Here is a 27588-nt window from a genome sequence, read left to right on the forward strand (position 1 = left end):
ATCTTTTTGCTATGAGTTCTCACTTCTGTGTGTATGATTTTGTTGCTACATCAGTACATACTTTTGAAGTACATAATGTGGTCTGTATTAAAAAAAAGTCTAAAATAAGGTGCATGCAGTGAATATTAATTGGTAATCAAATATTTAAAATAAGATTTTATTTTCCTTTCTACAGTTTTGCAGAATCTTTAAGAAAAATGCCTTTTATATTTATCTCTTAGGAAAAGACCTTCTATGATGTTTACTTTCTGCAGAGAATAGGTATGGCTCGTAAAATCTGGCCTTTTCTAAAGTTTTCTTCTTTCTTAAAAAGGTATAAGAAATCCAATCTAGATGTGCTCTGAAAATATCTGTTTTGCCACTGAATTTTAGATAATGGTTTACATTTACTGGCTTGACGACTACTACTGTTCTAAGCTTGTCTTCCAAAAGTTTATACCTGTGAAATGCTTAACAGCTACCCAAGAGCTTTGGGAGTAGCTGTCTTTTGTTTTAAGCCACAGGTAGGAGGCTACTTCAGATTTTCACAGAATGACTTATTTGTTCTGTATGCATTTGAGTTGCATGTTAAGGGCCAAATTTCCCATTAAATATTTAAGTTTTTAACATTTAAAAAAAATCTTTAGTATCGCAGGAAGCATATTCTGATGGCTGTCTAGTTAAGACAAAGGGATGGCTGTTTACACCATTCCTATATTAAATGTCCAGGGAGCTTGAGGTTGGGAAAAACCTCTAAGTGTATGGCGGTTATCAGAGTTACTAGAGGTATGCCATAGAATAATCAAAGATAATTTGTACCTTCTTGATCTTAAAAGCTCAACACCTAAAGAATATCAAAGCAACTTTAATCTATGTGTAAGAAGTCTTGCACCTTTAAATCAGGGAGCAAAAGAATCTGGGAAAGTTACTAGAGAGTTTTGGGGGATTCTGATTCCTAAACAAAATTCCGGAGTGGGATTTATCAGCATCACTATTTCTTGTCTGCATTTCATGCTGACTCTTAAAACTGTCTGGAAGACTTCCCTACAAGTGCTGGAGGGATCTGTGCTTTTTCAGATTTAATCTGGGGGGTGGGGTGGTCAAAGGGACCCTCTTCCTGGACAAGCTTAAAAAAAAAACAAAAAATTTTTTTTTGTTACGAGTTTTAGTGGATTTTTATCACTATTTTACTGGCTCGTTAAACTTACCTTACCTTAAGAAGACTACAAAGATTTTTTTCTGAATTCAGCAAAAGTGTAAACTCATCTGAATCCCATTAGGCACAAATGTTCTTTTTTTTTTTTTTAAGCTGTGTCCATAGAACGAACTCTGATATAGCAAGAAGTTCCAACTTCTTGCATTCAAGTGTATTGTTACAGTTCTACAGAGAATCTCCTAGAGTAATCTGTCTCTGCAGAATTACTTCTCTAGTGAGCACAAGCTAGCTGATACTGAATTAATTCCAGACTAGGCATCAGGTATGTCACAGTACTTTCAGTTATTATCTTTTGGTAAATTCTAAACAAATAGCAAACCATACTTTACCACACAAACAACTGCTACTACCACACTTTAAGAGCACTTGTTGTGCTATCATAATAACTACCCAAATATCTGAATCTTTCCTGATGGTGGGGCTCTGGTATATGAGGAGAGTCCAGACTAGGAGAACATATATTCTAGCCCATGAGAAACTGAGATCTGAGGCTGAGCTTTTTAATAAAGGTTCCTTCTACATCCTTTGTAAAGGCTTGTGACTAGCCATGAAGTTCTGATGAAACCTTGAAGGCCTGTTGATCCACTGCTACGTAAGCAGAGCTTGGGAGGTTCTCTAAAATAATGTTTACATTTCCTCTTTTATGTGAGCTTAATGCCTGTCATTTGGCTTTAAAGGGAGAGGTGGGGGGTAGCCACTAAAGTCGCTTTGTTCCAGTAGCTGATTTCAAGGAGGTGCAATACATCTATGTTCTTATTTTCTTGTAACATTTAAAGGTGCTTTTGGTGTATTTTGTCATCTGTGCTTTTTAGAAAGCACCTAGTAGAGGGTGTTTAAAATACAGCTGGTCACTTCAGTGTTCTGACTTGTTTAAGGAGGAGTAGAAGATTTGAATTCTTTCCCCATATTGAGGTTTGTGGGGAAAATGGCTGTTCTAAAATTGTTTAGAAATGCAGAAATTTTCTGATCAAACTACAAACGCATTGTGACCTATTTTTGGATATAATTTGAGTAATGATCTGGTTGGAGATCTACACTTATTTCAAGAATAAATGTTTCAGATAGTGGCATATTATACTCAGGATGCTGTAGGAACACATGCAAGACTGCCCAGAGCTGTCTACTATAATATATTGGTGGCACTGTGTTTTATTGGCTTGTATCAGCTGTTGAAATTTCTTATGCTTAGTCTTGACTACTGTACGCACTTACTTCTGAATGGGTTTATGCTTTTCTTTACTTGATTGCTTGGTGACTGTTGTGGTTTAGCCCCAGCCGGCAACTAAGCACCACGCAGCTGCTCGCTCACTCCCCCTCGGTGGGATGGGGGAGAGAATCGGAAGAACAAAAGTAAGAAAACTTGTGGGTTGAGATAAAGACAGTTTAATAGGGAAAGCAAAAGCCATGCACGCAAGCAAAGCAAGGAATTCATTCACTCCTTCCCATGGGCAGGCAGGTGTTCAGCCATCTCCAGGAAAGCAGGGCTCCATCACGCGTAACGGTTACTTGGGAAGACAAACGCCATCACTCCAAATGTCCCCCCTTCCTTCTTCTTCCCCAGCTTTATATACTGAGCATGATGTCATGTGGTATGGAATAGCCCTTTGGTCAGTTTGGATCAACTATCCTGGCTGTGTCCCCTCCCAGCTTCTTGTGCACCTGGCAGAGCACAAGAAGCTGAAAAGTCCTTGACTAGTACAGCAACAACTAAAACATCTCTGTATTATCAACACTGTTTTCAGCACAAATCCAAAACATAGCCCCATACCAGCCACTATAAAGAAAATTAACTCTATCTCAGCTGAAACCAGGACAGTGACAAATATGATTTATGAAAGATTAAGCCACATTACCATTGCTGGATTCAATTGGTAATCATGCCTGATAAATTACTTAAAGCATCATCTTAGTCTAAGTACACTGTTAAAGTGCACATAAATTCTTTTGGACTGAATTGTCTTGCTCTAGGTGAAAGCTACAACATGAGTAGTTCTGAGGCAGGTATATGAAGATACTACATTTAACTTAGATCCACATCCTGAATACTTGAACTCAAGTAGGCAAGGCAGGATTTATAGAAAGAAGTAGCTGTATTAGACCAACTGCTGTAACTGTATCCAAAATTGTTTTGTCCCCTTTTCCCATTTAGTCTTAAATCATCATGGCAGCAATAGCAGCTCTCCTGGCAGTCTCAAAGACGCGTATGGAGTTTTTGTGTGCTTCAGCTGGCTGAAATTAATTTGGTGTTCCCGTAGAAATGCAAAACAGGGTCTCTTGCTTGCATATTAAAAGTTTCCTTCAGACTATTAATTTGCACAGGTCTCTTCTTTTGGCCGGAGTCTTATATCTTTTACTCTTGATAATTACAAGTCTGCTTTATGTCTTCATATCTGGAACTTAGTTCAGGGCATGAGTCTTTCTGAGAAAGAGGGAACTTCAAGTTCTGTTTCTTTGATTAATTTGACCAGGTTAACCCATTGAATTTTTTATGTGCTTTCTCAACTTTTTGAGATGCAAAGTTTAGAAATGATTGCATCTTTGGAGGGAACAGTTGATTCTGTTTGAATTCAATAGCATAAGGCCTCTTAAATATTTTGGTTATTAGCACTATGAGTTATTTGTGTCATCTTAATTGAAAGCGAGTGAAGGATGCATATACCTCTCCCCAGGATTTGCTGTGTTCTGCTGCTTCAGGGATGCATGGGCAAGCTTCTTGAGAGAACTTTTGAGCCACTTGTAATTTGAAAATCAAAGTAAGTTCAGATTTACTACTGTGAAGGATGTTGCCTCAGTAAGCTACTAGGAACCTGGAGTAGTGAAAGGTAGATCATGTCAAGTAATCTTTCTTTTAATACGACTTCTGGAGACTCATGTAAACACACACAGTGTAATGTGTTGCTGTGGCATATTGGTTTCATGCTTTGAATTCAGAATCTTTCCAGGATAAAAAAGGGTGCTTGTGAGAGAAAAGTCTATTGAAATGACACACTGCTGATGGACATGTGAGATGCTGAGAACGTGGCAAAGACTTCTGACGCACAGAAATGCTAAGATTTCTTTTTGTCAATGAATAAAGTGTAGCTCTGTGTTTATCCCTTACTGTAAAATCTGGAGACTAATCGACGTTACAGATAGGCAAGCGAGGAAAAGTAAAACTTGTACACCAATTGTATTGTTAGAATGAGACAACTCTAGGAGTAAGAATTCCTACTATAATTACAGTAGTATCTTTTAAACAATACATTTCTAGGAGTAACTCTTCTGGGCCTTGCGGAGTTTGGATCATTTAGTTTGTATAACAATGTTTGAGGGGTTATGAATGTGACATAACGGAAGATCTTTAAATGAGACTTTATTGCTTATTTGGAAGCATTTAATGTTTTAAAATGTGTCAGTAAAGTCTGGCTGCAGTAATCAAACCTGATTTATAAGGGTGCTAATATTCAAGGAAGATGTCAAGTTGTTTGGTCTGTAGCACAGATGCACTGCAGTTACTTTGTGAAAATTGTGAATGTATCTTCCTTAACGTGCATTAGGTTGGCATGTCTATGGTCTTTTGCAACGTTCTGATAAGAAATACGATGAAGCCATCAAGTGTTACCGGAATGCACTCAAATTAGATAAAGATAATCTACAGATCTTGAGAGATCTCTCTCTGTTGCAGATTCAGATGAGGGATTTAGAAGGATATAGAGTAAGTACTCTCTTTCAATTCCCATTTATTGCTGTTAGCATTGTCTTGTTATTTGATTCCATTATTAAGTCTTTTATTGGTAGTAATTCTGTTGCTACTTGTTTTTGCTGTTTCAGAAGTGTTTTAAGCTCTTGTTCAGGAAAGCATGAAAACGTATTGCAGCAGAGCTCCATAATGTTGAGAACAGAAGTGGAAGTACAGTTATTCTGTACAATTTGACTTGTGGATCATGTTGTAAAACTAGTTCTCAACTCATTTTTCACTAAAATAATGAAAATAAAAAGGATAAGACTTAAAGCTTAGCAAGTAGGAGTACTTACTGTGCTATTGTGAAGTATGGCAAATGGTGTTTTGGGTGCATATACTGAAGGTGGTTTTTGTGAGAAATACACTATCATGTTTCTTTTGAGTATGTAGGAAACTTGCCCCATGATGACTGATTTTTTTGAATCCCAATACTGATTTTATCATAAATGAAACCTTAAAATTTGTTTAAAAACAGAGTTAGTGGTTCCAAAATGGCCGAACTGATTTGGCTGAAAGGGAAAAGTTCTGCTCCTCTTCCATGCTCTGTTTCATGTGAAGTAGAGGACTAGATTACGGGCTTTGGCATTAGTTGGTCTCCTTCACTGACAATGTTGAATTTGCTAATGCAAGAAAAGGGAATAACTGACTTGGGGATATGATTTTGACTGAGGAAGGAGGTCTGAGAAGTACTGCAGCAGTATAACTATGAGGGCCTTGTACCTGGGCATGAGGAGAGCAGGACTGCTCTTTCAGTGGTAGTGAGCTCATGCTTTGTAATGGAAACCCCTCTCTGAGATTTCAAAGCTCTACCTTTGGAAATAATTTAGGCCCTTAAGAGATACTCTTGAAAATGACACCTTTTGTGTCCCAGCAAATAGATTTTGTACTTTGTGCCACGGCTGCTATATTTAGAATGTAGCCCCCAGATTTATGAGATGGAAACATTCTGCTTTTCTCCATGCTGTTAGAATTTCAGAAATTGCCTAGGGCTTTTAAAAGATCTTTTAAAAGATTAGCTGTATTTGTGGTAAATAATGATAAAGGTGTAGTAACTATTTTTTAACATCTCTGTTATTTTAAAATTGCTTTTCTTTTACTGAAGGAAACAAGATACCAGCTACTTCAGCTGCGCCCCACACAACGGGCTTCCTGGATTGGATATGCCATTGCATACCACTTACTAAAAGATTATGATATGGCCTTAAAACTACTTGAAGAGTTTAGGAAAACCCAACAGGTAAGACTTCTTATTCTGGAAAGAGAACACTTTCTGTATAAGAGACAGAATCTGAGGAATTAGTTCTTCATAATTAGGAAGAACTAATTAGGAACCAGTTAAGAATTAGGAAGAAATTTGGGGTTTGTGGAGCTTTCTGCTTTGAGCAGAAAGATTTCCAGGAGCTTAGCAGCTGATGCAAATTATACAGGAATACTTCTTCCCCTCGCAATAGGCTGTTAGGGTTGACACTGTAAGGGTAGACTGATGTGGAGTAACTGAGTAACTTAATGTTTGTGAGGCTTGTAGCTAAAGAAAACCTGTGATGATCCTGTCCCTTTACCGTAGGTAAAACTTCAGAAAATACTGTTTAGCATTGGATGTGCTTGTCTGCCCTTTCTCCTGCCATGGCCTGGATGCCATTACATCTCTACAAACAATGTGAAAAGAAACTTTTTCATTGTTTTGTATGCATCTGTATATTGTGCACTTAAAATCAGTGCTTGGTGTCAAAGTAACATGAAAGTGTAGCTGAAAATTCTTTGTTTGAGAAGATTTGGTGTTACTGAAACTTGTTGGAGTAAATGAAATGGTACAGTGCTAAAATCACTGAGTATAACCTTTTTTGAGAGAGACTATTCCCTTCTGTTATTGGTAACACAGAACTATAAAGTCTGAATTAACAGAATAGAGTGGATGTGTTTATTATTCTGTAACATGGAAGGAAGAACCGTGTTTATAGATGCATTCAGCTTGGGAGGCATGCTGGAAGTATCATGTGCAGATACTAAGATATTACATAACCTATAGATTGTGATTTTTTTTTTTTAAAAACAAAAATCTTGCATCCTTTCTGAGAACTGCATTTGACATTTTATATAGCCCGAATGGGACTAACTGTAAGAAAGGAAATTAATAATTGCTAGGAGGCACCAGTGTTTGTGTCTTGATCATGTAGAGTAGTCAAAGGATGTTGCAAGCCAAGTATATATAGCTTGATACTTCAGAAGACCTGTAACTTCAGTGTTGAATAAAAACTGAAAACAATAAGTTTAAATGAAAATTGGGTCATCTCTTATGAGCGTTTGACAGCCAAAAAGTCATGGTTCTCTAATGAGTCAGCAGAGCCCAGTCTGAGCTCAGTGTCAAAATGACTGTTTGAATTGGAAAGAATATATAATAAATGGAAAAACCTGCAAATTAAGTGTAAGAAATTGAGGTTCTTTCATGGACTGAGGGCTTAACAGTGGTATTGGCCCCTTGGAGAGAATGGAAATGATGCTGTTAATCTTGTTTGTCTTTTCTAAAAGGTTGTTTGGTGAAATATGAAAGGTGAAATATGCTTGTTTGAGGGCAGTCATGATGATATGCTCTTCAGTCTAGTGACTAAGCCAGATTTAAATACCATCTACCATAGATGAACGTATTAAATCAGTTGAGTTTGTGCAAGTTATCATAATCTTAAATCTCACCCTAAAACAAGGAAATCCTGAGAAGATCTCAAGTTCTGATGCCATTTTTTTGTAAAACTAGAAATATTTGGGAAATGTCCATAAATAGGAAAATGGTTTGTACTTGAACAATAAGCTGTTTAACTGTTGATTAGCATAATACCAGTCACAGACAAATGGTGGAAAAGCTGGTTAAGCCTTAAAGGGCAGAAATACGCTACAAATGTTGGGCAACATGAGTTTATAGACGATTAGTAGTGTCAAGCCTTTCCTCTTTTTTGAGATTGGTAGAGACAGTTAAGTGGTATATTGTATTTTCTCCCCCAAAACACTATAAAAATAAGGATGACCACATTAGTTTCATTTCTCTTGCAAATAGAGGGAGTCTTGTGCTTTGATGTGCTAGCTCTCCAAGGAGTGCAGGCCCATGTAGAGACCCAAACACTGGAAGAGAGAATCTGTGTTGGGTCCAGAACAGTCAGGGGAGCCCAAGCAACCGCACAGCTCAATTTTGCCACACTTTGGTTCTTCCATGGTAGTCCCCAAATGCACTGTTTGTGCGGTCTCTGGATATTTAACAGTCCTGTGCTTAAAATAGTTGAGTTCAGTATACTCCATTGATCTTTGAGGAGGTACGCTTCTTGCTTACTTTACTTTCCAAATCTCCCCTCTTGCCCTGTACTTTGTATGTACTCCAACTCAATAGATAAACTTTTGTGACTGACTTGATAGAATATTGCATGTGACTGTGATAAAAGGGTGATGTTGTTCAAGGTTTAAAAGGAGGATTGAAAGACTGAAGGGTTTCCAAATCGCTAGTGAATGTGAATCTTCAACAAACTGATGTTTTTAAGGAGTTTTATGGCAATGTGTATTAGGCCTGATACTGTTTACCTTTATTGTTAATGAATAAAGAAGTAAATGTAATGTTATGTAAAATGCTGCTGTCATAATAATTGGTAAATAATGGTGATGTAGGGTGATCATATTCATTTACTTGGATTACTCAGGCAGCTCTGTCCATTCAGATGTGAATTAACACAGCCAAAACCAAGCAGTAAAACTAAGAAAAAGGTCAAGGAACTGTCACTTTAGTGATTGTAGGTGAGTATATGAAGATGCAGTATTACAAAGTAATGGAGCTAATCTAGCTACAAGCTGTTGCCAAAACCAGCAGTCTGACTTTTTCCTGTGTGCTCCCACTGCTTCCTTGTGCAGCACTGGTTGACTCGTGGCGGGCTGGTTCAGGAAGCCAAAGTGACAGAAAAATAATCACTCTTTTGAAGGATTGATTGGCTGAACTGAACAACTGTGAGGTGAGAGGGGAAAGAGGAAGGGGAATAATAGAGGGAAGTGAACTGCCTTTGTTGCAGTTAGATTGATTTAGCTTATTGTAAAATTGTCCCTCAGGGCAGACTTATGGGTGAAAAGCCAAAAACACCCTTATTTTATTTCTGAGAAGAAGCAGGGATTTTCTCTGTAGAGCACTGATTACTGACAGATTAAGACTTACTGATGACCCTGTTTTCAAAAAGGTAGAAAATGAAAAGAACAATATGGAGAAAGATAAGAGCACTAGAGGAAATGCTGTCTAGTGAAGGGCAGAGATTCTCTTGTTTACTGTAAGCAGAAAAAACCTAGGTGATTCTAGTGCAGTTTAGATACTGGTTTTGGGAAGAATGATAGCTAGGAAGATTGCGTAGTGGGGAAAAATGAAGGAACAAGTAGTGGCAGGAAGTTGAGCAACAAATTCAAATAGTAAATCACTTTTTATCACTGACAGTTTTATTCTAATGGCTAAGTTATCATTGGAAATGGTGAATTTTCTGTCTCTTAGTGTATCCAGATCAACATTGCCTGTCATCTGAAAGCTGTAAATTAACCAGATGCACAATATTTCAGTCAAAAACAGGTTATGAGGTTGAATGCAGACATCATGGCAGGAAATACAACAGCCTCTGCTGTCCACGTTAAATCAAATGATTTAAGAGTCACTTTGGAATTTAAATTTTGGGAACCAAGGTGTAAAACAACTATGCAATTTGTTTTACTGTTGTATGTCCCATTTTTCCTTTCTTCTTTTCCAGAACAAAATTTTTATTCTTAATTTTTATTTTATTCCTAATTTCTGCATCAGGCCCACAATTACAGATATGGACAGAAAACCTCTGGAGTTTTGGGGGTCTGCTCTTAGGTATGTTTTGGCTGCATCTTGTCACATTCTTTCAGTGACAGTTATGTTAGGGGATCTACGGTTGTAAAGGGGATTCTATTTTTTGGTCCAGGAGAGGAAGAAATTTATTCTGAAACAGCAGAATTGAGTTGAAGAGAAAGTTGGACATCTCATGCGCAAGAATCATAACTCTTTTGGGGGGAGGGAGGAGTAAAGATGTATTGTGCAGCAATAACAATGGCGTGGAAAAAACTTTTTATAGGATATCTTATTCTTTATAAGACAATCTGATTATTCGGATTAAGTACTGGGGTTATAAGCTGCTTGCCTTCTGATGAATTGCACGTTTACATCATTAACCTGATGAGATTTCAAAATCTCTTTTAAAATTAACTGTTCTTAAAAATACTTTTTAAAAATGTCTTTTTAAATGGAGTGACAGTAAGTGCAGTATCTTTCTGGTGGACTTGCCCTGTGTGTAAGAGGGAGTTCATTTGATATTTTTTTGACTTTTCATAATTTCTTTTGTTAGTCCAATCAAGCCAGAAGAGCTACAAGAAGGTTAATTGATATCTGTTTCTTGTCTTTTGTATAAATTTTTTAAGGGTTTTTGGGGTAATCTGTTTTGAAGGTCTAAAACTAATTCATGATGTGCCAAAAAACTGTGCTACTGGTGAAATTTAAATGTGTATTGTATTGGAGGGGCAGATATTTTTGGGGGGGAAGTGAAAGAGAAAGAACTAAATTGGTGCTCTGCAGTTTCAGTTCTGTGGTATTGCAGTAAGGATAAGGAGGAAGAGGTGCTTAAATGCTTAACCCCTGTTCCATGTGTCAATTCTGTTGAAGCAGTTAAAAAATGCTTTCCAGGTAACAGTGTTTTTCATTAGTGACTTCCAGTGTTTAGTATGGATAAAAATTGAGCAAAGAGGAAAACAGAAATGGAGCTGCAGATAGAGGAAATACACTTTAAGAACTGGGTAGGATTTCATGCTACCTATTGACTTGAGTATGCGCAAGGTCTAGCCTTGTTCCATTAGCCATCATTTGCTATAATATGTTAGCAGTTACTAAAAAAATACTTGAATGCTGTTATTTTCAGCCCGAAAACTGATGTTCACTCTCAGATATACACTTCTTTACAATATTTTCAGTTATGCTGTCTTTCAGAATATTTCTGTCTAAAAGGAAATCTTCCTTCTAAAAATTCACAGTACTGTAAAAGCTGCCTCTAAAAATTCGAAGAGCATGTAAACAGAAATGTTAAATCTCATAAAATTGATCTGTGCTTAGGGAAGGGCTGGAAGTAGTGGTTTAGGAAAAGATTCTTTTAATATGAATGTTAATTTCAACCAGGTTAATGTTTTTTGGGTTTTTTTTGTTGTTTATTAAATTACTTGCTTCTTTAAAGAAGACAGGAAAAGCTTTACTCAGGGAACAGAAAAGTAATAGTAAGCTGTTTGGTGACCAGTGTGACTTCAAAGCGTTGCATGCTCAGGAAGAAACGAAGTATGTAGTGTCATGGGAAAGAAAATCATTAACATTTGTCAAGCTCAGCTGCTTATCTATTTTTATCATTAAAAAATCATGTTACTGTACTGTCTCTCCTTCTACAATTTCTATTGAGGCAGTATATTTCACATAGTAAACTGTTGTATAGATCTGCTGGGCATTGTCTGCAGACTTCTGCATTTTGGTCTCTGAAATTCTTGGAATTTACTTTTAGTTGAAGTAGCTTCTGTGTGTATTAGTGAAGACCATTTAGTATGAAATAATTATAATAACTCTGGCAAGACTTTTCATTGCCTAAATACACTTTAGGGAGTTATCCCTAGAGAGGAATATTTTTGAGTGTCATCCTGTTTCAGTGGCTGAGGTATCACTGGAAGGTGGATGACTGACTAGTTTTACTATAGCCTGTAGACAAAGTCCTAGGTATGCAACTGGCAGCAAACCTCGAAATAATTGTCTTTTGCTTGAAAACACTCTTTGCATGCTTGGGCACTGTACTTTCAGGGGTATTAAAGTGTAGTAAAGAGAACACTTGGTTAGAGAGAAATAGTGAAAGTTTCCTGAAAAATTCTAGTTGTCAGGCTATGTCCAGTATTTGAGTGGTTCATTGCTCTTGGAAATAGTTTGATCCAGAATTTTTGGTATGATGAAAATGAGTATTGCGATATCCCAGTGATCTGCTATGGAACTTGAGTCAAAATTGTTGTGGAGTACATGAGTCCTTCAGAAGCAAAAGATTACCAAGATATTTGCAAATTTTACTGAATTATATAAGAGAAGGCAAAGATTCTGTTTTTAATTAGCTCGCCAAGTGATAGAGAAATACAGGAATTATTTTAAACTGTTCTCTAACAAAGGATATCCTGAATGAATCTAATTTGATTGTGAATAATGGGAGTTTCACATTTTGAATGTTTGGATGGGTATATAAATAGGCCTGATAAATTCTGTAGCCTGAATCTCATGTTCTGTAATATTGCATACAGTTGAGGTACAGGTGAATGTTAACTAACCTATTGCTTTTTTTCCCCCCCAGATTCCTCCTAATAAAATAGATTATGAATATAGTGAACTGATTTTATATCAAAATCAAGTGATGAGAGAGGCAGATCTATTTCAGGAGTCTTTAGAACATATAGAGACATACGAAAAGCAAATATGTGATAAATTAATAGTAGAAGAAATCAAAGGTAAGTCCTTCTTCTTCCCTCAGCCAATTTTGTTCTGAACTTTTGCTACTGGCTTTCAGATATGATAAAGCAGCAAAAGAAAAAAAACATGCAAAATCTTTAATTGATTTGAAACAATGACTATAGGGAAACTGGCAACACCAGACTTACAATTTTGTGCTCCAGTAACTCGCCCTACCAAAGTGGATAGTGGATTCAGGTAGTTTAACTTGGGTTGACACAGGAACAGAGGAGATCTAAGAGATTACTATATTGGTGCGTACTAGAGTAACTTTCTGTAAACCAGAGCTAGTATAACCCAGTTTTAATCTCATGAAAAATAGTGTTTGTAGTACAAACACTAATTTTTTTTTTTTTGACTGAAGTATCAAGTTCTTGTTTCCTTCTTAAGCTTTCTAATGCACTTAACTTGTATTGCCCTACTTAAGTGAATACTGTATTGACTTTTTTTTAAATTAAAAATAACCTACAGTCGTTTTATGGATTTGAAGTACTAATACTGAGTTCTGAATATGTGCATTTATATGGTGTAGTAGCATGTATTCTTCAGCTGCTCCTTGCTTGCACAGTTGTGATGGGTTGACCCTGGCCAGCAGGTAAGCCCCACACAGCGGCTTGCTCACTTCTGCCAGCCTCCCTTGTCAGGACAGGAGAGAGAATAGGAAGAGCAAAAGCAAGAAAACTCATGTGTTGAGATAAAGATAGCTGAAGTGGAGGAAGGGGGGGGACGACACACCAACCCAGATGCCCAAGTGGTGCACAGGCAATCACTTGCCACCTCCCACAAGCAGACTGGTGCTCAGCTAGTCTCCAAGCAATGATTACCTCGCCAAACGCTCCTTCCCCTCAACTTTTTTATTACTAAGCATGACACTACATAGCACGAAATACCCCTTGGCCAGTTTGGGTCAGCTGTCCAAGTTGTGTCCACTCCCAACTTATTGCCCACCCTGGGCCGCTTGCTGGGCGGTAGAGTGGAGGTAAAAAGAGAAAGCCTTGATGTTCTACAAGTACTGCTTAGCAGTAGTGAACACATTGGTGTTCTATCAGTGTTTAGTCACAGATCCTAAACCACAGCACTGTATGGGCTGCTGTGAAGAAAATGAATTCCATGTAAGCCAGACCCAGTAGAACAATTTACTTAATAGCAAACCAGTATGATTTAACTGGTTAAAAACTGGTTAGTTGGTGTAAAAAATACAGGTGTAGTTAAGTAAACAGCCTGGTAAGAAGCGACATAGTCATGTGTTGGAGTCCTGGAAGGAAGAGTTGCTTCTGTCTTTGATAATCCCAATAGCTATTTTAAATACTCAGATACAGACATTTAAATAATCTTTGTTTTCACAGGTGCTGAACGCTCCAAACTGTGTTAAGCTTATATGTGTGGTAGCTTCGAGTAGCACTCGTAAATGCCTTTGGAAATATAAAGCCTCTTTTTAAGTATCTACATATGATTAAACCCAATTTTATGTATCTGGTTTTGTAAACCTTACTACCAAGCCATCAGTGTTTTCTCATGTATTTCACAGTTCTTTACTGCATTGTTTTTAGGAGAGATGTTACTGAAGTTGGGAAGACTGAAAGAAGCTGGTGAAGTATACAAAGAGTTAATTGAGCGCAATGCAGAAAACTGGTATTATTACGAAGGCTTGGAAAAGGCCCTACAACCTAGTAAGTTTAAGATACATGGAAAATACGTGTGATATAAGATATACTTAAAACTCCTGTTTGATATGTTACTGGTTTAGATTAAAACACTTTACTTGACAGAAAATTATGTACTTTCTAATCTTGAATATGGTATAGTTGTGTTTTATCCATTTAAAAAAAGTTCACTGAAAAACTTGTGTGCATGAAAATAACAACAGCAAGTCTTTCTCTTCTTGGAGCTAAAGGTGGCATTTGCTAACGTGCTTATATGAACATTTCCTTGCCACACATGAACTTGGAAACCAAACTGCAATTCATTCCTGTCTAGTAGTTGATTGTCAGACTACTATCATACACCACAACATAAAATTGTCATTCTGAAACTTGTTTAGGTAGTACCTCTTTCTACGGGCATGTAGAGAAGTACTCAAATATCTATTTCAGATTGCCTTTTAAAAATAGGCCATCTGTAAAAAATTCTTTCTTTTTCCTTTTTTTTTTTTTGAGCTGAGTGTTCTTTGGAGGAAAAGGTGATAAATGTGATAAAATCCTTGTTATTCCAATGCTAGTTCTGTCTTTCCAGGAAAATAGTGAATTGTTGGTTTTTTGTTGTGTTTTTTTGGGTTTTTTTTGTTGTTTGGTTTTTTTTTTAATTACAGCTTTGCAACAATTTATACTATAGTAAGTGTTTTGCAGTGGTAACTTTCCCAAGTGTTTACCTTTACACAGGAATGGTTTCCTTGTATTTCACTGTTCACTAATTAGTGGAAGTTTTATTTGAGTTATTCTGATGACATCATAAATCATAAGCCCACAAGGATATTGTTTGTAGATATTATAGCTGCATTATATTTCTCAACCAGCTTTCTACTAGAAAGTTTTACAGTTGGGTTTCATAAGGTCTGGGAATATGGCTTGTGATTGGGAAATGAAAATGATTGCATTTGTTACATTTATGCAGAGTGCCCTTTGAATGGTCTTCCTAATGTATCTATAGAGTTGAACACCATGATTGTTGTCTCTGAAAATAAAGTACCCAAGAACTTGAGTATTCTGTTTCATATAATAAATATGTTGATGAAAATGTGTAGCTCTTAAAGAACCAACCCAGTAGTTTATTTGATATTTTTAATCTACATAGGATTTTTAATCTGTACTAATTTATAAAACTAATAATGCTACTTTATTTTTTTAGGTGGTCTTAGGACTATTTCCTCCCCCATGGTAAGTTCTGGAGCTCCAACTTGTGACTTCAATTAGGGCTTTTATGCTTTAGTTCCAATCCGAACATTATTTTAGTATTATGTTTAGAATTCTACATCTCTTGGAGCCACTGGGTAACATATTTCCCCCCCCTTCCCCAACATCTGAGCTCAGTGACAAGATAAATTGTTTTTCTTTTGAAAGCAAAACAGATATATTTATTAAATATATGTTGTCATAGTCTTGATCTGTATATTCAGTTTTATTTAAATTGCTTGATGAATTTAATAATATTTAAGCAAAATTGATCTTAATTATGTGAAAATAGCATTTCAAAGCAACAGATTAGTTTTATTTAAGTTCTAACCACATTGGAGCTCCAAAGCATATTATGGGGGAAAGGGGAGGAGTGGGAAGAAAATCTTTAAGTACCTTTATTTTTGTGAAACATTAAAGTATAGAGAGTTCTGATGCTCAGTACTTAAACTGGCAGTTTTGTGCTCTGTTCTTGCTGCCATCAGAGGACCTATAATAAAGGCATGCTTGTATAATATGGTATTTGTTATACCTATGATTTAGAAATGCAATATAATTCTCTGAATGCTTTAAGTATGTCTGAAATGGATGCATAGTGAAAAAAACAGTTAATTGAAGCTCTGAATGTCAAACTACTGTGTGAATGGGTCTGCACAGCATGTAACTGAAAGAAACCAAGCTCTAGTACTGTATGATTGAATGTGCAAGGTAATTGTCCTTTTTGCAGTTTATCCTTACAGTGATTAATGCTGGTAGCTGCGTTTTGTACATACAGTGTGTTTTCAATACACAGTTTTACACAGTAATGTTTATCATTAACTGGAAAAAATAGCTCAATGTTTAAGTTGTTCCGAATCAAAACTGTTTAAGAAGTCTAGCTAAATTAATTCTCAATATTTAAAAACATTCAGAAGAACAGGTTTTTATCTCTGTTACTTATATCTATTATATTTACTGATAATAGGCACTTTAGAAGAGAGGCTTCAGATTTATGAAGAAGTTAGTAAAAGACATCCCAGAGCAGTTTCACCTAGAAGATTACCTTTAAACTTTGTTTCAGGTAACAAGTTGCATATCTGTTCCATAATAGTTTTTTATTTGTTTTTTTTTTTTTCTTAAGTTTTCATCAGGCTGTTGAATGTGCATTTAATACCTATTTGTGCATTTAATACCTATTTGTACATGTACACAAACCAGATGTACGCATTTCTCTTGGAATAGACAAAATTATTTGTTGTGTTTTAGGAGTCAATAGAAAAAGTTCATGCACTCTAATATGGTGATACAAACTATGTAATGTCTGTGTTGATAAAACTACAGTACAGAATGGTATATAGATTGTAGGAATTTATATTTTTCTGCATCATGCAAGTTAAGAATCATGAGTTAAAAGGTAGGGGGTATAGTACACTTGAATTAAGGGTATAGGGGTGTGTGTATATACACACCCCTCTCCTTTATCTTTAATATACATATATATATGCTAACTTATATATGCTAACTAATGTATAAACACTGAAATCAGGTGTAAATGATGCATATAACAATCGCAATAGCACAGGATTGATGAATTTCCTAACAGTTTTTCTACTGTACAGAAAACACCAAATCTTTTTTTATGCCTCTGAGTATCTTACTGGGTGTACAACACTTTGTTGCAGAACCATTAAAACTTAAATCTACAACATAAACTAACTTTGTGCTGATAATTTAATAAGAACAGGAACAAAAAGCAGGTCTGCAGTGTTATGTAGCACAAATTATTTTATTTTTAATTTTATAGCAAATTTCTTTCAGTGACTCTGTCCTTTCAAAAGTTGTCTTGAAATACAGTGCACAAGTATCTTCAGTTCTGGAGGGAATATATACATACACCTTTTAAAACGGGAAGCTATGATCTTCCAAAATAGAAGGAAGGAGGCTAAATGAAATGGTAAATCCCATAAAAATACACACTTGCTATGTAGCTAACTGCTGTAACTCCAGTAGAAAACTTTTGGAAAGAAATATAAAGTAGTTAAGTTAGATATCAAGTGTCATGAAATTTAAGTTTAGCTGCAAATACCCAACATATCTGCTCATGCTTTTAATTTCATGAGGTTAGTTTTTAGTTTAGCTCATTTACTGAGCACTGCATTTGTTGTAGCATTTAAATGCTACAGAGCATAGCTGGTCCACTTTTCTGTTGTTGCTCAGAACTCTGAATGTCATACACCTTTCCTGTGTAAAATGACAAGATTTTAACTGCTTCATAACAGATTTAGGCCTGAAGCTAACACTTGTGCCTTACTTAATTCTGGATATTTCGGTTTCTTTGAAGACACAAGGGCAAATTTTAAGGCAGGTCAGCTAGATTTGAAAAGCTAGGTGACAAGTAATTGTTTTTCTCCTGTAATAAGATTGTTATGGTAATACATAGGAAACAAGGAAATAACCTGCAAAAAGCTTTTCCATATCTTTATTAATAGTGCGTTTTGCTGTTGACTTCATTTCACTGTATGTTTTGCACTAGGTTACCTTATCATATCTGACAGTGTAGTTTCACAGCTAATGTTCATTTATATAGAAATATGTTTGGTAATAAGACTAGTTGTTCCTGCTGTAGCACTAGTCTAAATGAAAGCAAAATTCATTATTAGATCAGTTGAGGAAAATCTCTCAATAAGCTACTTTCTGCAGAGTGTTTCATAACAAATAAGACTTTTCCTAAGTTAAAACTTGTGTTTCTGTTAATCTGTTGAGCTTGTCTCAGTCATGGGTGTATAAGACTGTTTGTGATCCCCTAGAAATTAATCTCTTTAGTAAAATGACTTCTTGTGTTTGTAAGTACAGCAGATAAGAATTCCTGTTGGCAAAAGTTAATAGTGAGAATGTGAAGGTGTAGAAACAGATTTGTTTGCAGAAATATATTTGCAGATTTCAAGAGGATTGAATTTTTGGTTAAATGGGGTTGCTGTTTCAGTGTGGTCACTGACCGATTGCTTGCAACCAATGCTGGTTGATTCAGAATTGGCTTAAAATACTCTAAAGTGCAGGCTTGTATTAAAAGGGCAGTCCTTCCCAGACCTTGCCATGCATTGCATCTTAATAACCTTGTATTTGATAAAAATCAGCTCCTTGATCAAGCTGGAAACCACCTGTATGGAGGAAGACAGTTACAATTAATTTTCAGACTGATCAAGGGTGGGGGGAGTTGGAGTCTGGCCATCCAGTTTTAGATTAGTTTATGCTGCTGCGGATTCACTGTTCCTGTGGTCAGGTCTTTTCTGTGCCTCAGAGACTACATTTTGAGCTTTGCTTCATGTCATAGGTGGGTGCCTAGCTGTGTGGTTAGCATTTTTCACTTTGTTTTAAAGTTGTTCTGCTTTGTGTAAATAAATACGTACTTAATGAAAACTTGAGTCTTGCTTTCCTAAATTCTGAGTTACAATTCTTCCATCAAGAATATAAATTAGAATAAGCCAACAGGAGAAACTGAGATGGATTTTTTTGTCATGCAGGGGAGTTTCTTGTAGTGCAAGAAAACAAGTTTTAATTCATGTGTAATAAAGCATGTGTTTATAGTCCAGTTATGGATCCCCATCCACAGGTAGTAGGAGTTTCTATATACAGCAGTTTGTTTTAGTACAGCAAGGCAAGAATGTGAGTTACTTCTATTAGTCTCAGTAACAGTGCTGATAACACTAAGTGTAGGACAATTAAGAATTGGTGGAAGTACATAATGTTATATACAAAGCAGTAGTATGTTCATTTTCTGAATATTTATAAAACAATCTGTTAATCAAATTTGTAATGTGTTCTTAATGAATTGGAGTTTATTTCAACAGTTTTATGTATGTATGTTAGCATAATGTGAAGTGTACTACTTCCTTGTTTAAAGACTTAAAGAAGTCCACACCAGAGTAGGCAATGAAGTGTAGCAACTTCATCCCTATGCAAAACAAACAAACCCAATAAAAATAAATAAATAAATTTGAAACAACTGAGAACAACCACTTTTCATCATAGGAATAAAAACATGAAAGCCAGCTACTTTCCTGACTGGATATCTTCTCTTTGAAGTCCTGCTTTTTTTCTTTCTTCTTTTTTTTTTTTTTTGAATCAGCATTTCTCAAGTGGTATACTGCAAGTACTGTAATTTTTACCTGAAAACATAATTAAATCAGATTTTTAGCTTTCTGCCAGTATATTTTAATAAAGATAATTCTGACATGGTGCTTATCCTTCTGAAACCCAGTCTTCTATTCTGTTTCTGATTCCAGAAACAATCATATTATCATCGGAAGTCATGTCCTACTCATAAAAAAATAGGACTAGAAGAGAGGTAGAGGGTTCATTTCATCCATCCTTCTTCCTCAAAGCAGGATAACTTATATCTGCACTATTCCTAAAACACATTTGTCTAACTTAATCATAAAAACTTCCAATGATGGAACTTTTACAAGATCTCCAAGGTAATCCATTCCAGTGCTCAGTTATTCTTACCATTATAATTTTTTCCAATGTTTGGTTTAAATAGCCCTTGCTACATCCTCTGTAGCCAGCACTTAATACTTTCTCTTTTTAATAGATTTTACAGGTTTGAGGACTGTTACCATGCCTTCATCAGCAGTCTCCTAAACACTAGCAACTTAAGCATTTTACTCTAATCTTTTTTTATCCGGAGCATATTTGCATCTTATTCTTAAATAACACTAAAGATGAAAACCCTTAATTGCAGTTTCTCAGTTACTCTATTATCCAGAGTTGCACAGCAATTAGTGCTTATATTTATATAACACTTGCAATCACTGACATATAACCAAATACACTTTTGTTTCTAGGTGAAAAATTTAGAGAACTAATGGATAAGTTCCTGAGGGTTAACTTCAGTAAAGGCTGCCCACCCTTGTTTACCACTTTGAAATCTTTATATTACAATCCAGAAAAGGTAAAATTTAGTATTTATTTGGTTTTAATGAAGTCTTCTATATTGAATTTCTAATAGACTATCTAACTGGTTTTATATAGATTTTCCTGTAACTTGCCAAGAACTGTTGCTGAACATTTTTCTCCTTAATGTGCTATTTTGTCATATGTGAATGATCACGTGATGATGCTTAATATGAATGAAACTTCACTTCTGTAGACAGTTGATGTCAAAATGCTTGAAGTCGGATTGGTGCAGAATGCACTGAAGTTCTTGAAAAATCAAAGATAACCAATAACTTTATTTTTGTGTACTTTGAGAGAAAGTGTGTCAGGATTCTTTCAACTTATGGTTTATGATGTCACCAGAAGTAATTTTAAAATATCACACAGATGGCTATTGTTCTACATACATTTCTGAATTGCATGAATACATTAGTATTTACCACAAAGGCTTGTTTCCCATTTCAGTCTTTAGCTAAAACTTTAGTGTTTAATTTTTGCACTTCTAAACTCTCACAGTTTTGGCAAAATTGTGTCACTTTAGAACTGTTGTTTCTAATGTAGTTTTTAGTTCCAAGCTTGTCAGTAAGGTATAATAAAAATAAATTTTCCAACTAAAGCATGTTACTAAAACATTTAGAAAATAAAATAAAGGTCCAGTCTATTCGGACTTCGCTATCTTTGCTACAAGCAATAAAATTCTGGGTATTCTAATACATTAATGACTAGGTAAGAAGAGGTTTTTGTAGCTGGAAAAACTCTAAATACGTGATGCAGCTTTTCAACTAGCAGTGGATGTCCCTTTAAATGGACTAAAATTATCCTTCTTTCTGAGAGTCTCTTTGCTAGTTGTCCTAAAATGAAATTTTCAATACACTTCTGTTTGGAGAATGTAATCTGTACTGTGTCTCCATGGTTGACATAATTTTAGTAAATTCTGATATCATGTATAGTACAAGCTTTTCCACAGTGCCTATTGCTAATGCATACTTTTCAATGTAAACTTTTGAAACTGGATTTAAATTTTTATAATGATGATACACTGACTATCTAGACAGAAGTACAGTCAGCGCTGTGAAAGTTTTAACTCTGCTATTTGAAGTATGAAAACCTAGAAGTTAAAAGATACATAAAAGCATTTGGTGCGTGAAAAGATTTTTAGCACTTAATTGTTTTTGACACAATGGGTAAAAAAAAAAAACCTGAGGACTACTATGTTTTGGGGCAGGCTTATCCAGAAAGGTGCCTTGCTGCTAGTTATTTTCATTGTATCAAATTGGTGCCACTTGGACCTGCCAGCTTAATCCTCAAAACTAATTAAAATCAAGAGCCTCACAGTTCCCAAATATGCTTGGTTTTGTTTGTGCTGCTAATTTCTGCAAAAGCATTTTCCTCTTCTTGTCCTTCTCTTACTAAGACAGGGTCTCTTTCACATTACACTTGGTTGAGTTTTCATGTAACTATAGTGTAGCAGAAGGATCTTTGAAACTAAAAGAAACTTAAATTTTAGTCTCACAGTTAATTTTAGAATTGCTAAAATTTAGGGGTTGGGGGCAGAAAATTGTGGCAAATCAATGTGTGCTACACCTTTCAGGAAAATGTTGTATTTAGATATCTAACTTGTCTAAGTTGGTGCTTAATACTAGCTTCCCACATAAATTACTGGTATATTTTGACTGAAAATAGAAGGAATTGTAGTCAGGATTCTGTTATGCCTACTAAAAAAGACCTAGTAAATTACTGAATTCTCTACAAGTTGGGAATGAACAATTCCCTATTTATGTCTTTGGAAACAGGTGTAATTTGGTGTAGTCAACTGCAGTTGCATTTTGAAGTGGCATAGATATGAGGATTTTATGAAACAGTGGTATTAGATAAATGCCCAGATCTTGGAGAAGGATCACAGGTCAGCAGGAGAGCACCTGAAGAGCAGCACAAAGGAATTCCAGCCAGTAAGTCAGCTTCCTCGGGGCCCAACTTAAATGCCTCTATGCAAATACACATAGCATGAAGAATAATCAAGAGGAGTTACACACATGTACATGCTTGCAGGGCTCTGATCTTATTGGCATCACGGAGATGTTGTGGGGTGGCTCCTGTGACTGGAGTGTTGGAATGGAAGGATACAGGCTCTTTAGGAAGGACAGGCAGGGGACATGAGGAGTGGGTGTCACCCTCTATGTCAATGACCAGCTGGAGTGCATGGAGCTCCACCTGGGGATGGATGAGGAGCTGACTGAGAGCTTATGGGTCAGGATTAGAGGGAGGGCAAGGACGGGTGACATTATAGTGAGGGTCTGCTACAGGCCACCTGACCAGGAAGACTGAGTGGATGAGGCCCTCTATAGACAGACAGGAGCAGCTTCATGTTCACAAGGCCTGATCCTCATGGGAGACTTCAACCACCCTGATATCTGTTGGAGGGACAGCACAGCAGGGCATAAGCAATCTGGGAGGTTCCTGGAATGGGTTAATGATAACTTCCTTCTTCATGTGACAGAGGAGACAACAAGTGGAGGTGCTATGCTGGACCTTGCTCTCACCAAGGAGGGGCTGGTGGGGAATGTGAAGCTCAAGGGCAGCCTTGGCTGCAGTGACCATGAAATGTTGGAATTCAAGATCCTTAGGGCACCGAGGAGGGTGCACAACAAGCTCACTACCCTAGACTTCAGGAGAGCAGACTTTGGCCTCTTCAGGGATCTGCTTTGTAGAGTACCATGGGATAAAGCCCTGGAGGGAAGAGGGGCCCAAGAGAACTGGTTAATATTCAAGGATCATGTCCTCCAAGCTCGGGAATGATGCATCCCAACAATGAGGAAGTCAGGCAAAAACGGCAGGAGGCCTGCATGGATGAACAAGGAGCTCCTGGACAAACTCAAACACAAAAAGGAAGCCTACAGAGGGTGGAAGCAAGGACAGGTAGCCTGGGAGGAATACAGAGCAATTGTCTAAGCAGCCAGGGATCAGGTTAGGAAAGCTGAAGCCCTGATAGAATTAAATCTGGCCAGGGACATCAGGGTCAACAAGAAAAGCTTCTATAGGTATGTTGGTGATAAAAGGAATACTAGGGAAAATGTGGGCCTCTCTGGAAGGATACAAGAGACCTGGTTACCCAAGGTATGGAGAAGGCTGAGGTACTCAATGACTTTTTTGTCTCAGTCTTCACTGGCAAGTGCTCAAGCCACACCGCTCAAGTTGCAGAAGGCAAAGGCAAGGACTGGGAGAATGAAGAACTGCCCACTGTAGGAGAAGATCAGGTTCAAGACCATCTAAGGAACATGAAGGTGCACAAGTCCATGGGACCTGATGAGATGCACCTGTGGGTCCTGAGGGAACTGGTGGATTAAGTTGTTAAGCCACTACCCACCATATTTGAGAAGTCGTGGCAGCCCAGTGAAGTTCCCACTGACTGGAGAAGGGGAAACATAACCCTCATTTTTAAAAAGGGAAAAAAGGAAGACCCGGGGCACTACAGGCCACTCAGTTTCACCTCTGTGCCCAGCAAGATCATGGAGCAGATCCTGCTGGAAACTATGCTAAGGCACATGAAAAAAAAGGAGGTGATTGGTGACAGCCAGCATGGCTTCACTAAGGGCAAATTGTGCCTGACAAATTTCATGGCCTTCTACAATGAGGTTACAGCGTTGGTGGATAAGCGAAGAGCAACTGACATCATCTACCTGGACTTGCGCAAAGCATTTGACACTGTCCCTTGTCTTTAAATTGGAGAGGCGTGGATTTGATGGATGGACCACTCAGTGGGTAAGGAATTGGCTGGATGGTTGCACTCAGAGTTGTGGTCAATGGCTTGATGTCCAAGTGGAGACTAGTGACAAGTGGCATTCCTCAGGGGTCGGTACTGGGACCGGCAACGTTTAACATCTTTGTCGGCGACATGGACAGTGGGATTGAGTGCACCCCTCGGCACGTTTGCCAACGACACCAAGCTGTGTGGTGCGGTTGACGTGCTGGAGGGGAGGGATGCCATCCAGAGGGACCTTGACAGGCTTGAGAGGTGGGCCTGTGTGAACCTCGTGAAGTTCAGCAAGGCCAAGTGCAAGGTCCTGCACATGGGTTGGGGCAATCCCAAGCACAAATACAGGCTGGGCAGTGAATGGATTGAGAGCAGCCCTGAGGAGAAAGACTTGGGGCCGTTGGTTGATGAGAAGCTCAACGTGACCCAACAATGTGCGCTTGCAGCCCAGAAAGTCAACCGTATCCTGGGCTGCATCAAAAGAAGCGAGACCAGCAGGTTGAGGGAGGTGATTCTGCCCCTCTACTCTGCTCTGGTGAGACCCCACCTGGAGTACTGCATCCAGCTCTGGGGTACCCTGTACAGGAAAGACATGGACCTGTTGGAGCGAGTCCAGAGGAGGGCCACAAAAATTATCAGAGGGCTGGAGCACCTCTCCTGTGAGGAAAGGCTGAGAGAGTTGGGGTGGTTCAGCCTGGAGAAGAGAAGGCTCCAGGGAGACCTTATAGCAGCCTTCCAGTACCTGAAGGGAGCCTACAAGAAAGCTGCACAGGGACTTTTTACAAGGGCATGTAGTGATAGGACAGGGGGTAATGGTTTTAAACTGAAAGAGGGTAGATTTAGATTAGATATAAGGAGAAAATTCTTTACTCTGAGGGTGGTGAGGCACTGGAACAGGTTGCCCAGAGAAGTTGTGGATGCCCCATCCCTGGAAGTGTTGAAGGTCAGGCTGGATGGGGCTTTGAGCAGCCTGGTCTAGTGGAAGGTGTCCCTGCCCATGGCAGGGGGGTTGGAACTAGATTATCTTTAAGGTCCTTTCGAACCCAAACCATTCTATTTAAGTCTAGAAAGTTCCTTTTTTTTTTTTTTTCTAGAACTCGAGGTGGCTCCAGGATCTTTCATAAACCATGATTTTGGGAAAAAGGTGAAATAAGCAATGTATATATTAATATAAGTATTCTATTTGTATGTACTTAACTCAGATAAAAAAAATAGTGCTGCTATACTTTATATGTAGGAAAGGAAAATGTAAATTACTTAATTCAGTACCTGCAAGAATACAGGGGAATAGTGGGGAAAAAAATACAGCTTTACGTGCTCAGTGAACATGAGGATTATATTTCTCAGTGAATATCTCTTAACGTTTTGGTGTTAACATCTTTCACACCTGCGTGGGGAGACCAAAAGGTAATGTAAAGAGTAGCTGATTCTAGAGGAAAAATATTTATGTCTCCCCTCTGTTTGGAGAGGTCAAGGGAAAAAAAAAAAAGTAGTTGTATGGAAGGCAAATGTTTGTCAAATGTGTTCAGGAAAATCTTGTTGGTTATCTAATTGCTATAAGTTGGTACTTCATACTAAACGTTTTACATAAAAAAAATGATGGCATATTTTGATTTAAAAACAGGTTCTAGTCTATTAACATTAGTCAATAGTTTTGGGTGAAATCTAGCTTTAGGTACACAGAGCTGCAAAGCTTTAGGGCTTGAAATCAGTGAAGACTATTCACGGAGGTTTTAGAAACTCTTCAGTACTTACAGTGCTTAGAAAGACTCCAAATACCAAGGTTATAGGTTGGAAGTTATGCTTTGTATTCCAATACAGACATTGTTGTGATAAAGATCTAAACCAGATTTGCTGTACTTGTGGAAGTTGTGGAAGTAACATCAGAAAATAAGGTGGGAAAAATTCTGATTTTTGGTCTGTTTAAGGAGTTAAAGTTCAGCTGTGTTTTAAGGTGATCAATTAGCAGTGTTTTAGTATCTTAGCATTGACTTGATCAAAGATCCTTTAAGCACTTAAGGAGTTTAAAAGGTTAATTGCTCAACAAATGAGTAATATTGACCAAGAATACACTGGAGTAATTTTTAATTTAGAAGTTGGCTAAACATTATATTTATCTTTTTTCTTTCAGCTACACTTATTTTTGTTTTGAGAACGGTTTGACAAAATCCTTCTCTAGTACTATTTTTACATATTTGTTACACTGAGTTGTTTTAGGGAGACTAGAAGTGTGTCTGATACTTTGGCTGAATTTGAAATCTTATCTGACACCTCACTGGAGATCAATAAGCTGTGTTTAAAAGGATCCTGAAGACAGAGAAGGTAGTCTTTTCGGTTTTTTAACATTTCTAGGAGTAGGGAAATAAAACATAGAATTATCTTTGCATAGCTTATCATAAAGAATATATTGTGCTCCTGTACATTCCTGCTTTCAGATAATTTTCAGTGTATTTGATTAAATCACAAAAGTATAGTTCTTGTGTGCTAAGCATAACTTTTGACAAAATAAAAAAATCTGGCACGACTCATCCAATAAAAAGATGGCTGAAGTAGTTATCTTTAGCTCTATTTTCTTGGTTCCTTTTTTTTTTTTGGGTAGGTGGATTATTTTATGCAGATGTGCATTCAGATTTCAAAAACTTTCAGTTTCATTGTTTGTCTCCCAAATTCTCTGGAATATGTTTATAACAGGAAAGGAATGACATTAAGTTCCAGATTCAGGCATGTGAATTAGGTCAGTGGACATAGAGAACTGCTCAGCTCACTACCATATGTGGTTTCCTACATCGGATCAGTTGAACTGCTGTCAAGGCTCCTTTTGACTATGCTAGGTAGATCTGATAGATCTGCTTTGGTTGTAGAGGGAGCACAGACACCTGTATTAGGAACCTGAAGGTGCCTACTGTGTGTCCCATCTGTTTCACTGGGGTGTGTTGGGAAGTGTTTATACTTGTTCCTAAAGTATCTATTATTTGAGTACTTGATATCTATGAAACTAACATTGAGCAAGCTTTACAGTTGCTTCTAGAAAGAATTAATGAATGTCCCACCAAAACCCAAAACTTAAAAAACTGAAGTGCTGGCTGGGTGGAGGGGATGTCACTTTTTCAGCTACCTAATTGGAATTTGCTTACATACTTGTCTGAATATTAAGTGGAGAAAAGTGTGGAGTACAACTGGTTCTTCATCACTTCACTAAAGAATATGCTTTACTTTGGTTAAGGAGGAAAGATGTTTTTAGTCTTTTTCACACTTAAAGTAGAACTATTGTTTAAGATCATTTGGGTAGAGTCACAGAAGGGTACCATAAGTGGGAAAGACATCATAGTACAATCATGTAAAGCTATTTGTTTCAGGAGAAAAAATGATCTTAAGGTTATTACTGGAAGAGACTTTCTTCGAGGCATGAGGATCTGAAATATTTTCCATAAAGAAAGATTACATATAGCTTTGTTGCTTTTCGGCATTCTCAAAGACCTCTCTTGAGGCAAATTCTTCCCTATTAAGTAAGCCTCTAACACATTAAAGTATACTTTATATTATGTTATGCAGTCTGTCTTCCTTAAAATTCTGGGGCAG

The 27588-nt window shown here is 37.2% G+C and overlaps 1 protein-coding gene across 6 annotated transcripts in view; it reads left to right on the plus strand.

Moving 5' to 3' along the window:
• Positions 1-27588, plus strand: part of NAA16 (N-alpha-acetyltransferase 16, NatA auxiliary subunit) — a 78455-nt gene that overhangs the window by 15453 nt on the left and 35414 nt on the right. For 2 of the 6 annotated variants that reach the window (XR_012773494.1, XM_075488700.1), the window contains exons 4-9: positions 4732-4889; positions 6019-6153; positions 12302-12455; positions 14007-14126; positions 16309-16404; positions 20168-20274. Coding sequence is in view for 5 of the 6 variants with exons in the window: in XM_075488700.1 (XP_075344815.1) it covers positions 4732-4889; positions 6019-6153; positions 12302-12455; positions 14007-14126; positions 16309-16404; positions 20168-20274 (770 nt within the window). In the remaining variant the exon portion in view is untranslated. Of the gene's footprint in view, positions 1-3641; positions 3949-4731; positions 4890-6018; positions 6154-12301; positions 12456-14006; positions 14127-16308; positions 16405-20167; positions 20275-27588 lie in introns of those variants that run through there. The other 4 variants (XM_075488720.1, XM_075488745.1, XM_075488711.1 and 1 more) reach the window with 4 other exon arrangements.

The sequence above is a fragment of the Mycteria americana genome, chromosome 1 (genome assembly GCF_035582795.1).
Source record: "Mycteria americana isolate JAX WOST 10 ecotype Jacksonville Zoo and Gardens chromosome 1, USCA_MyAme_1.0, whole genome shotgun sequence".
Classification (NCBI taxonomy): domain Eukaryota; kingdom Metazoa; phylum Chordata; class Aves; order Ciconiiformes; family Ciconiidae; genus Mycteria; species Mycteria americana.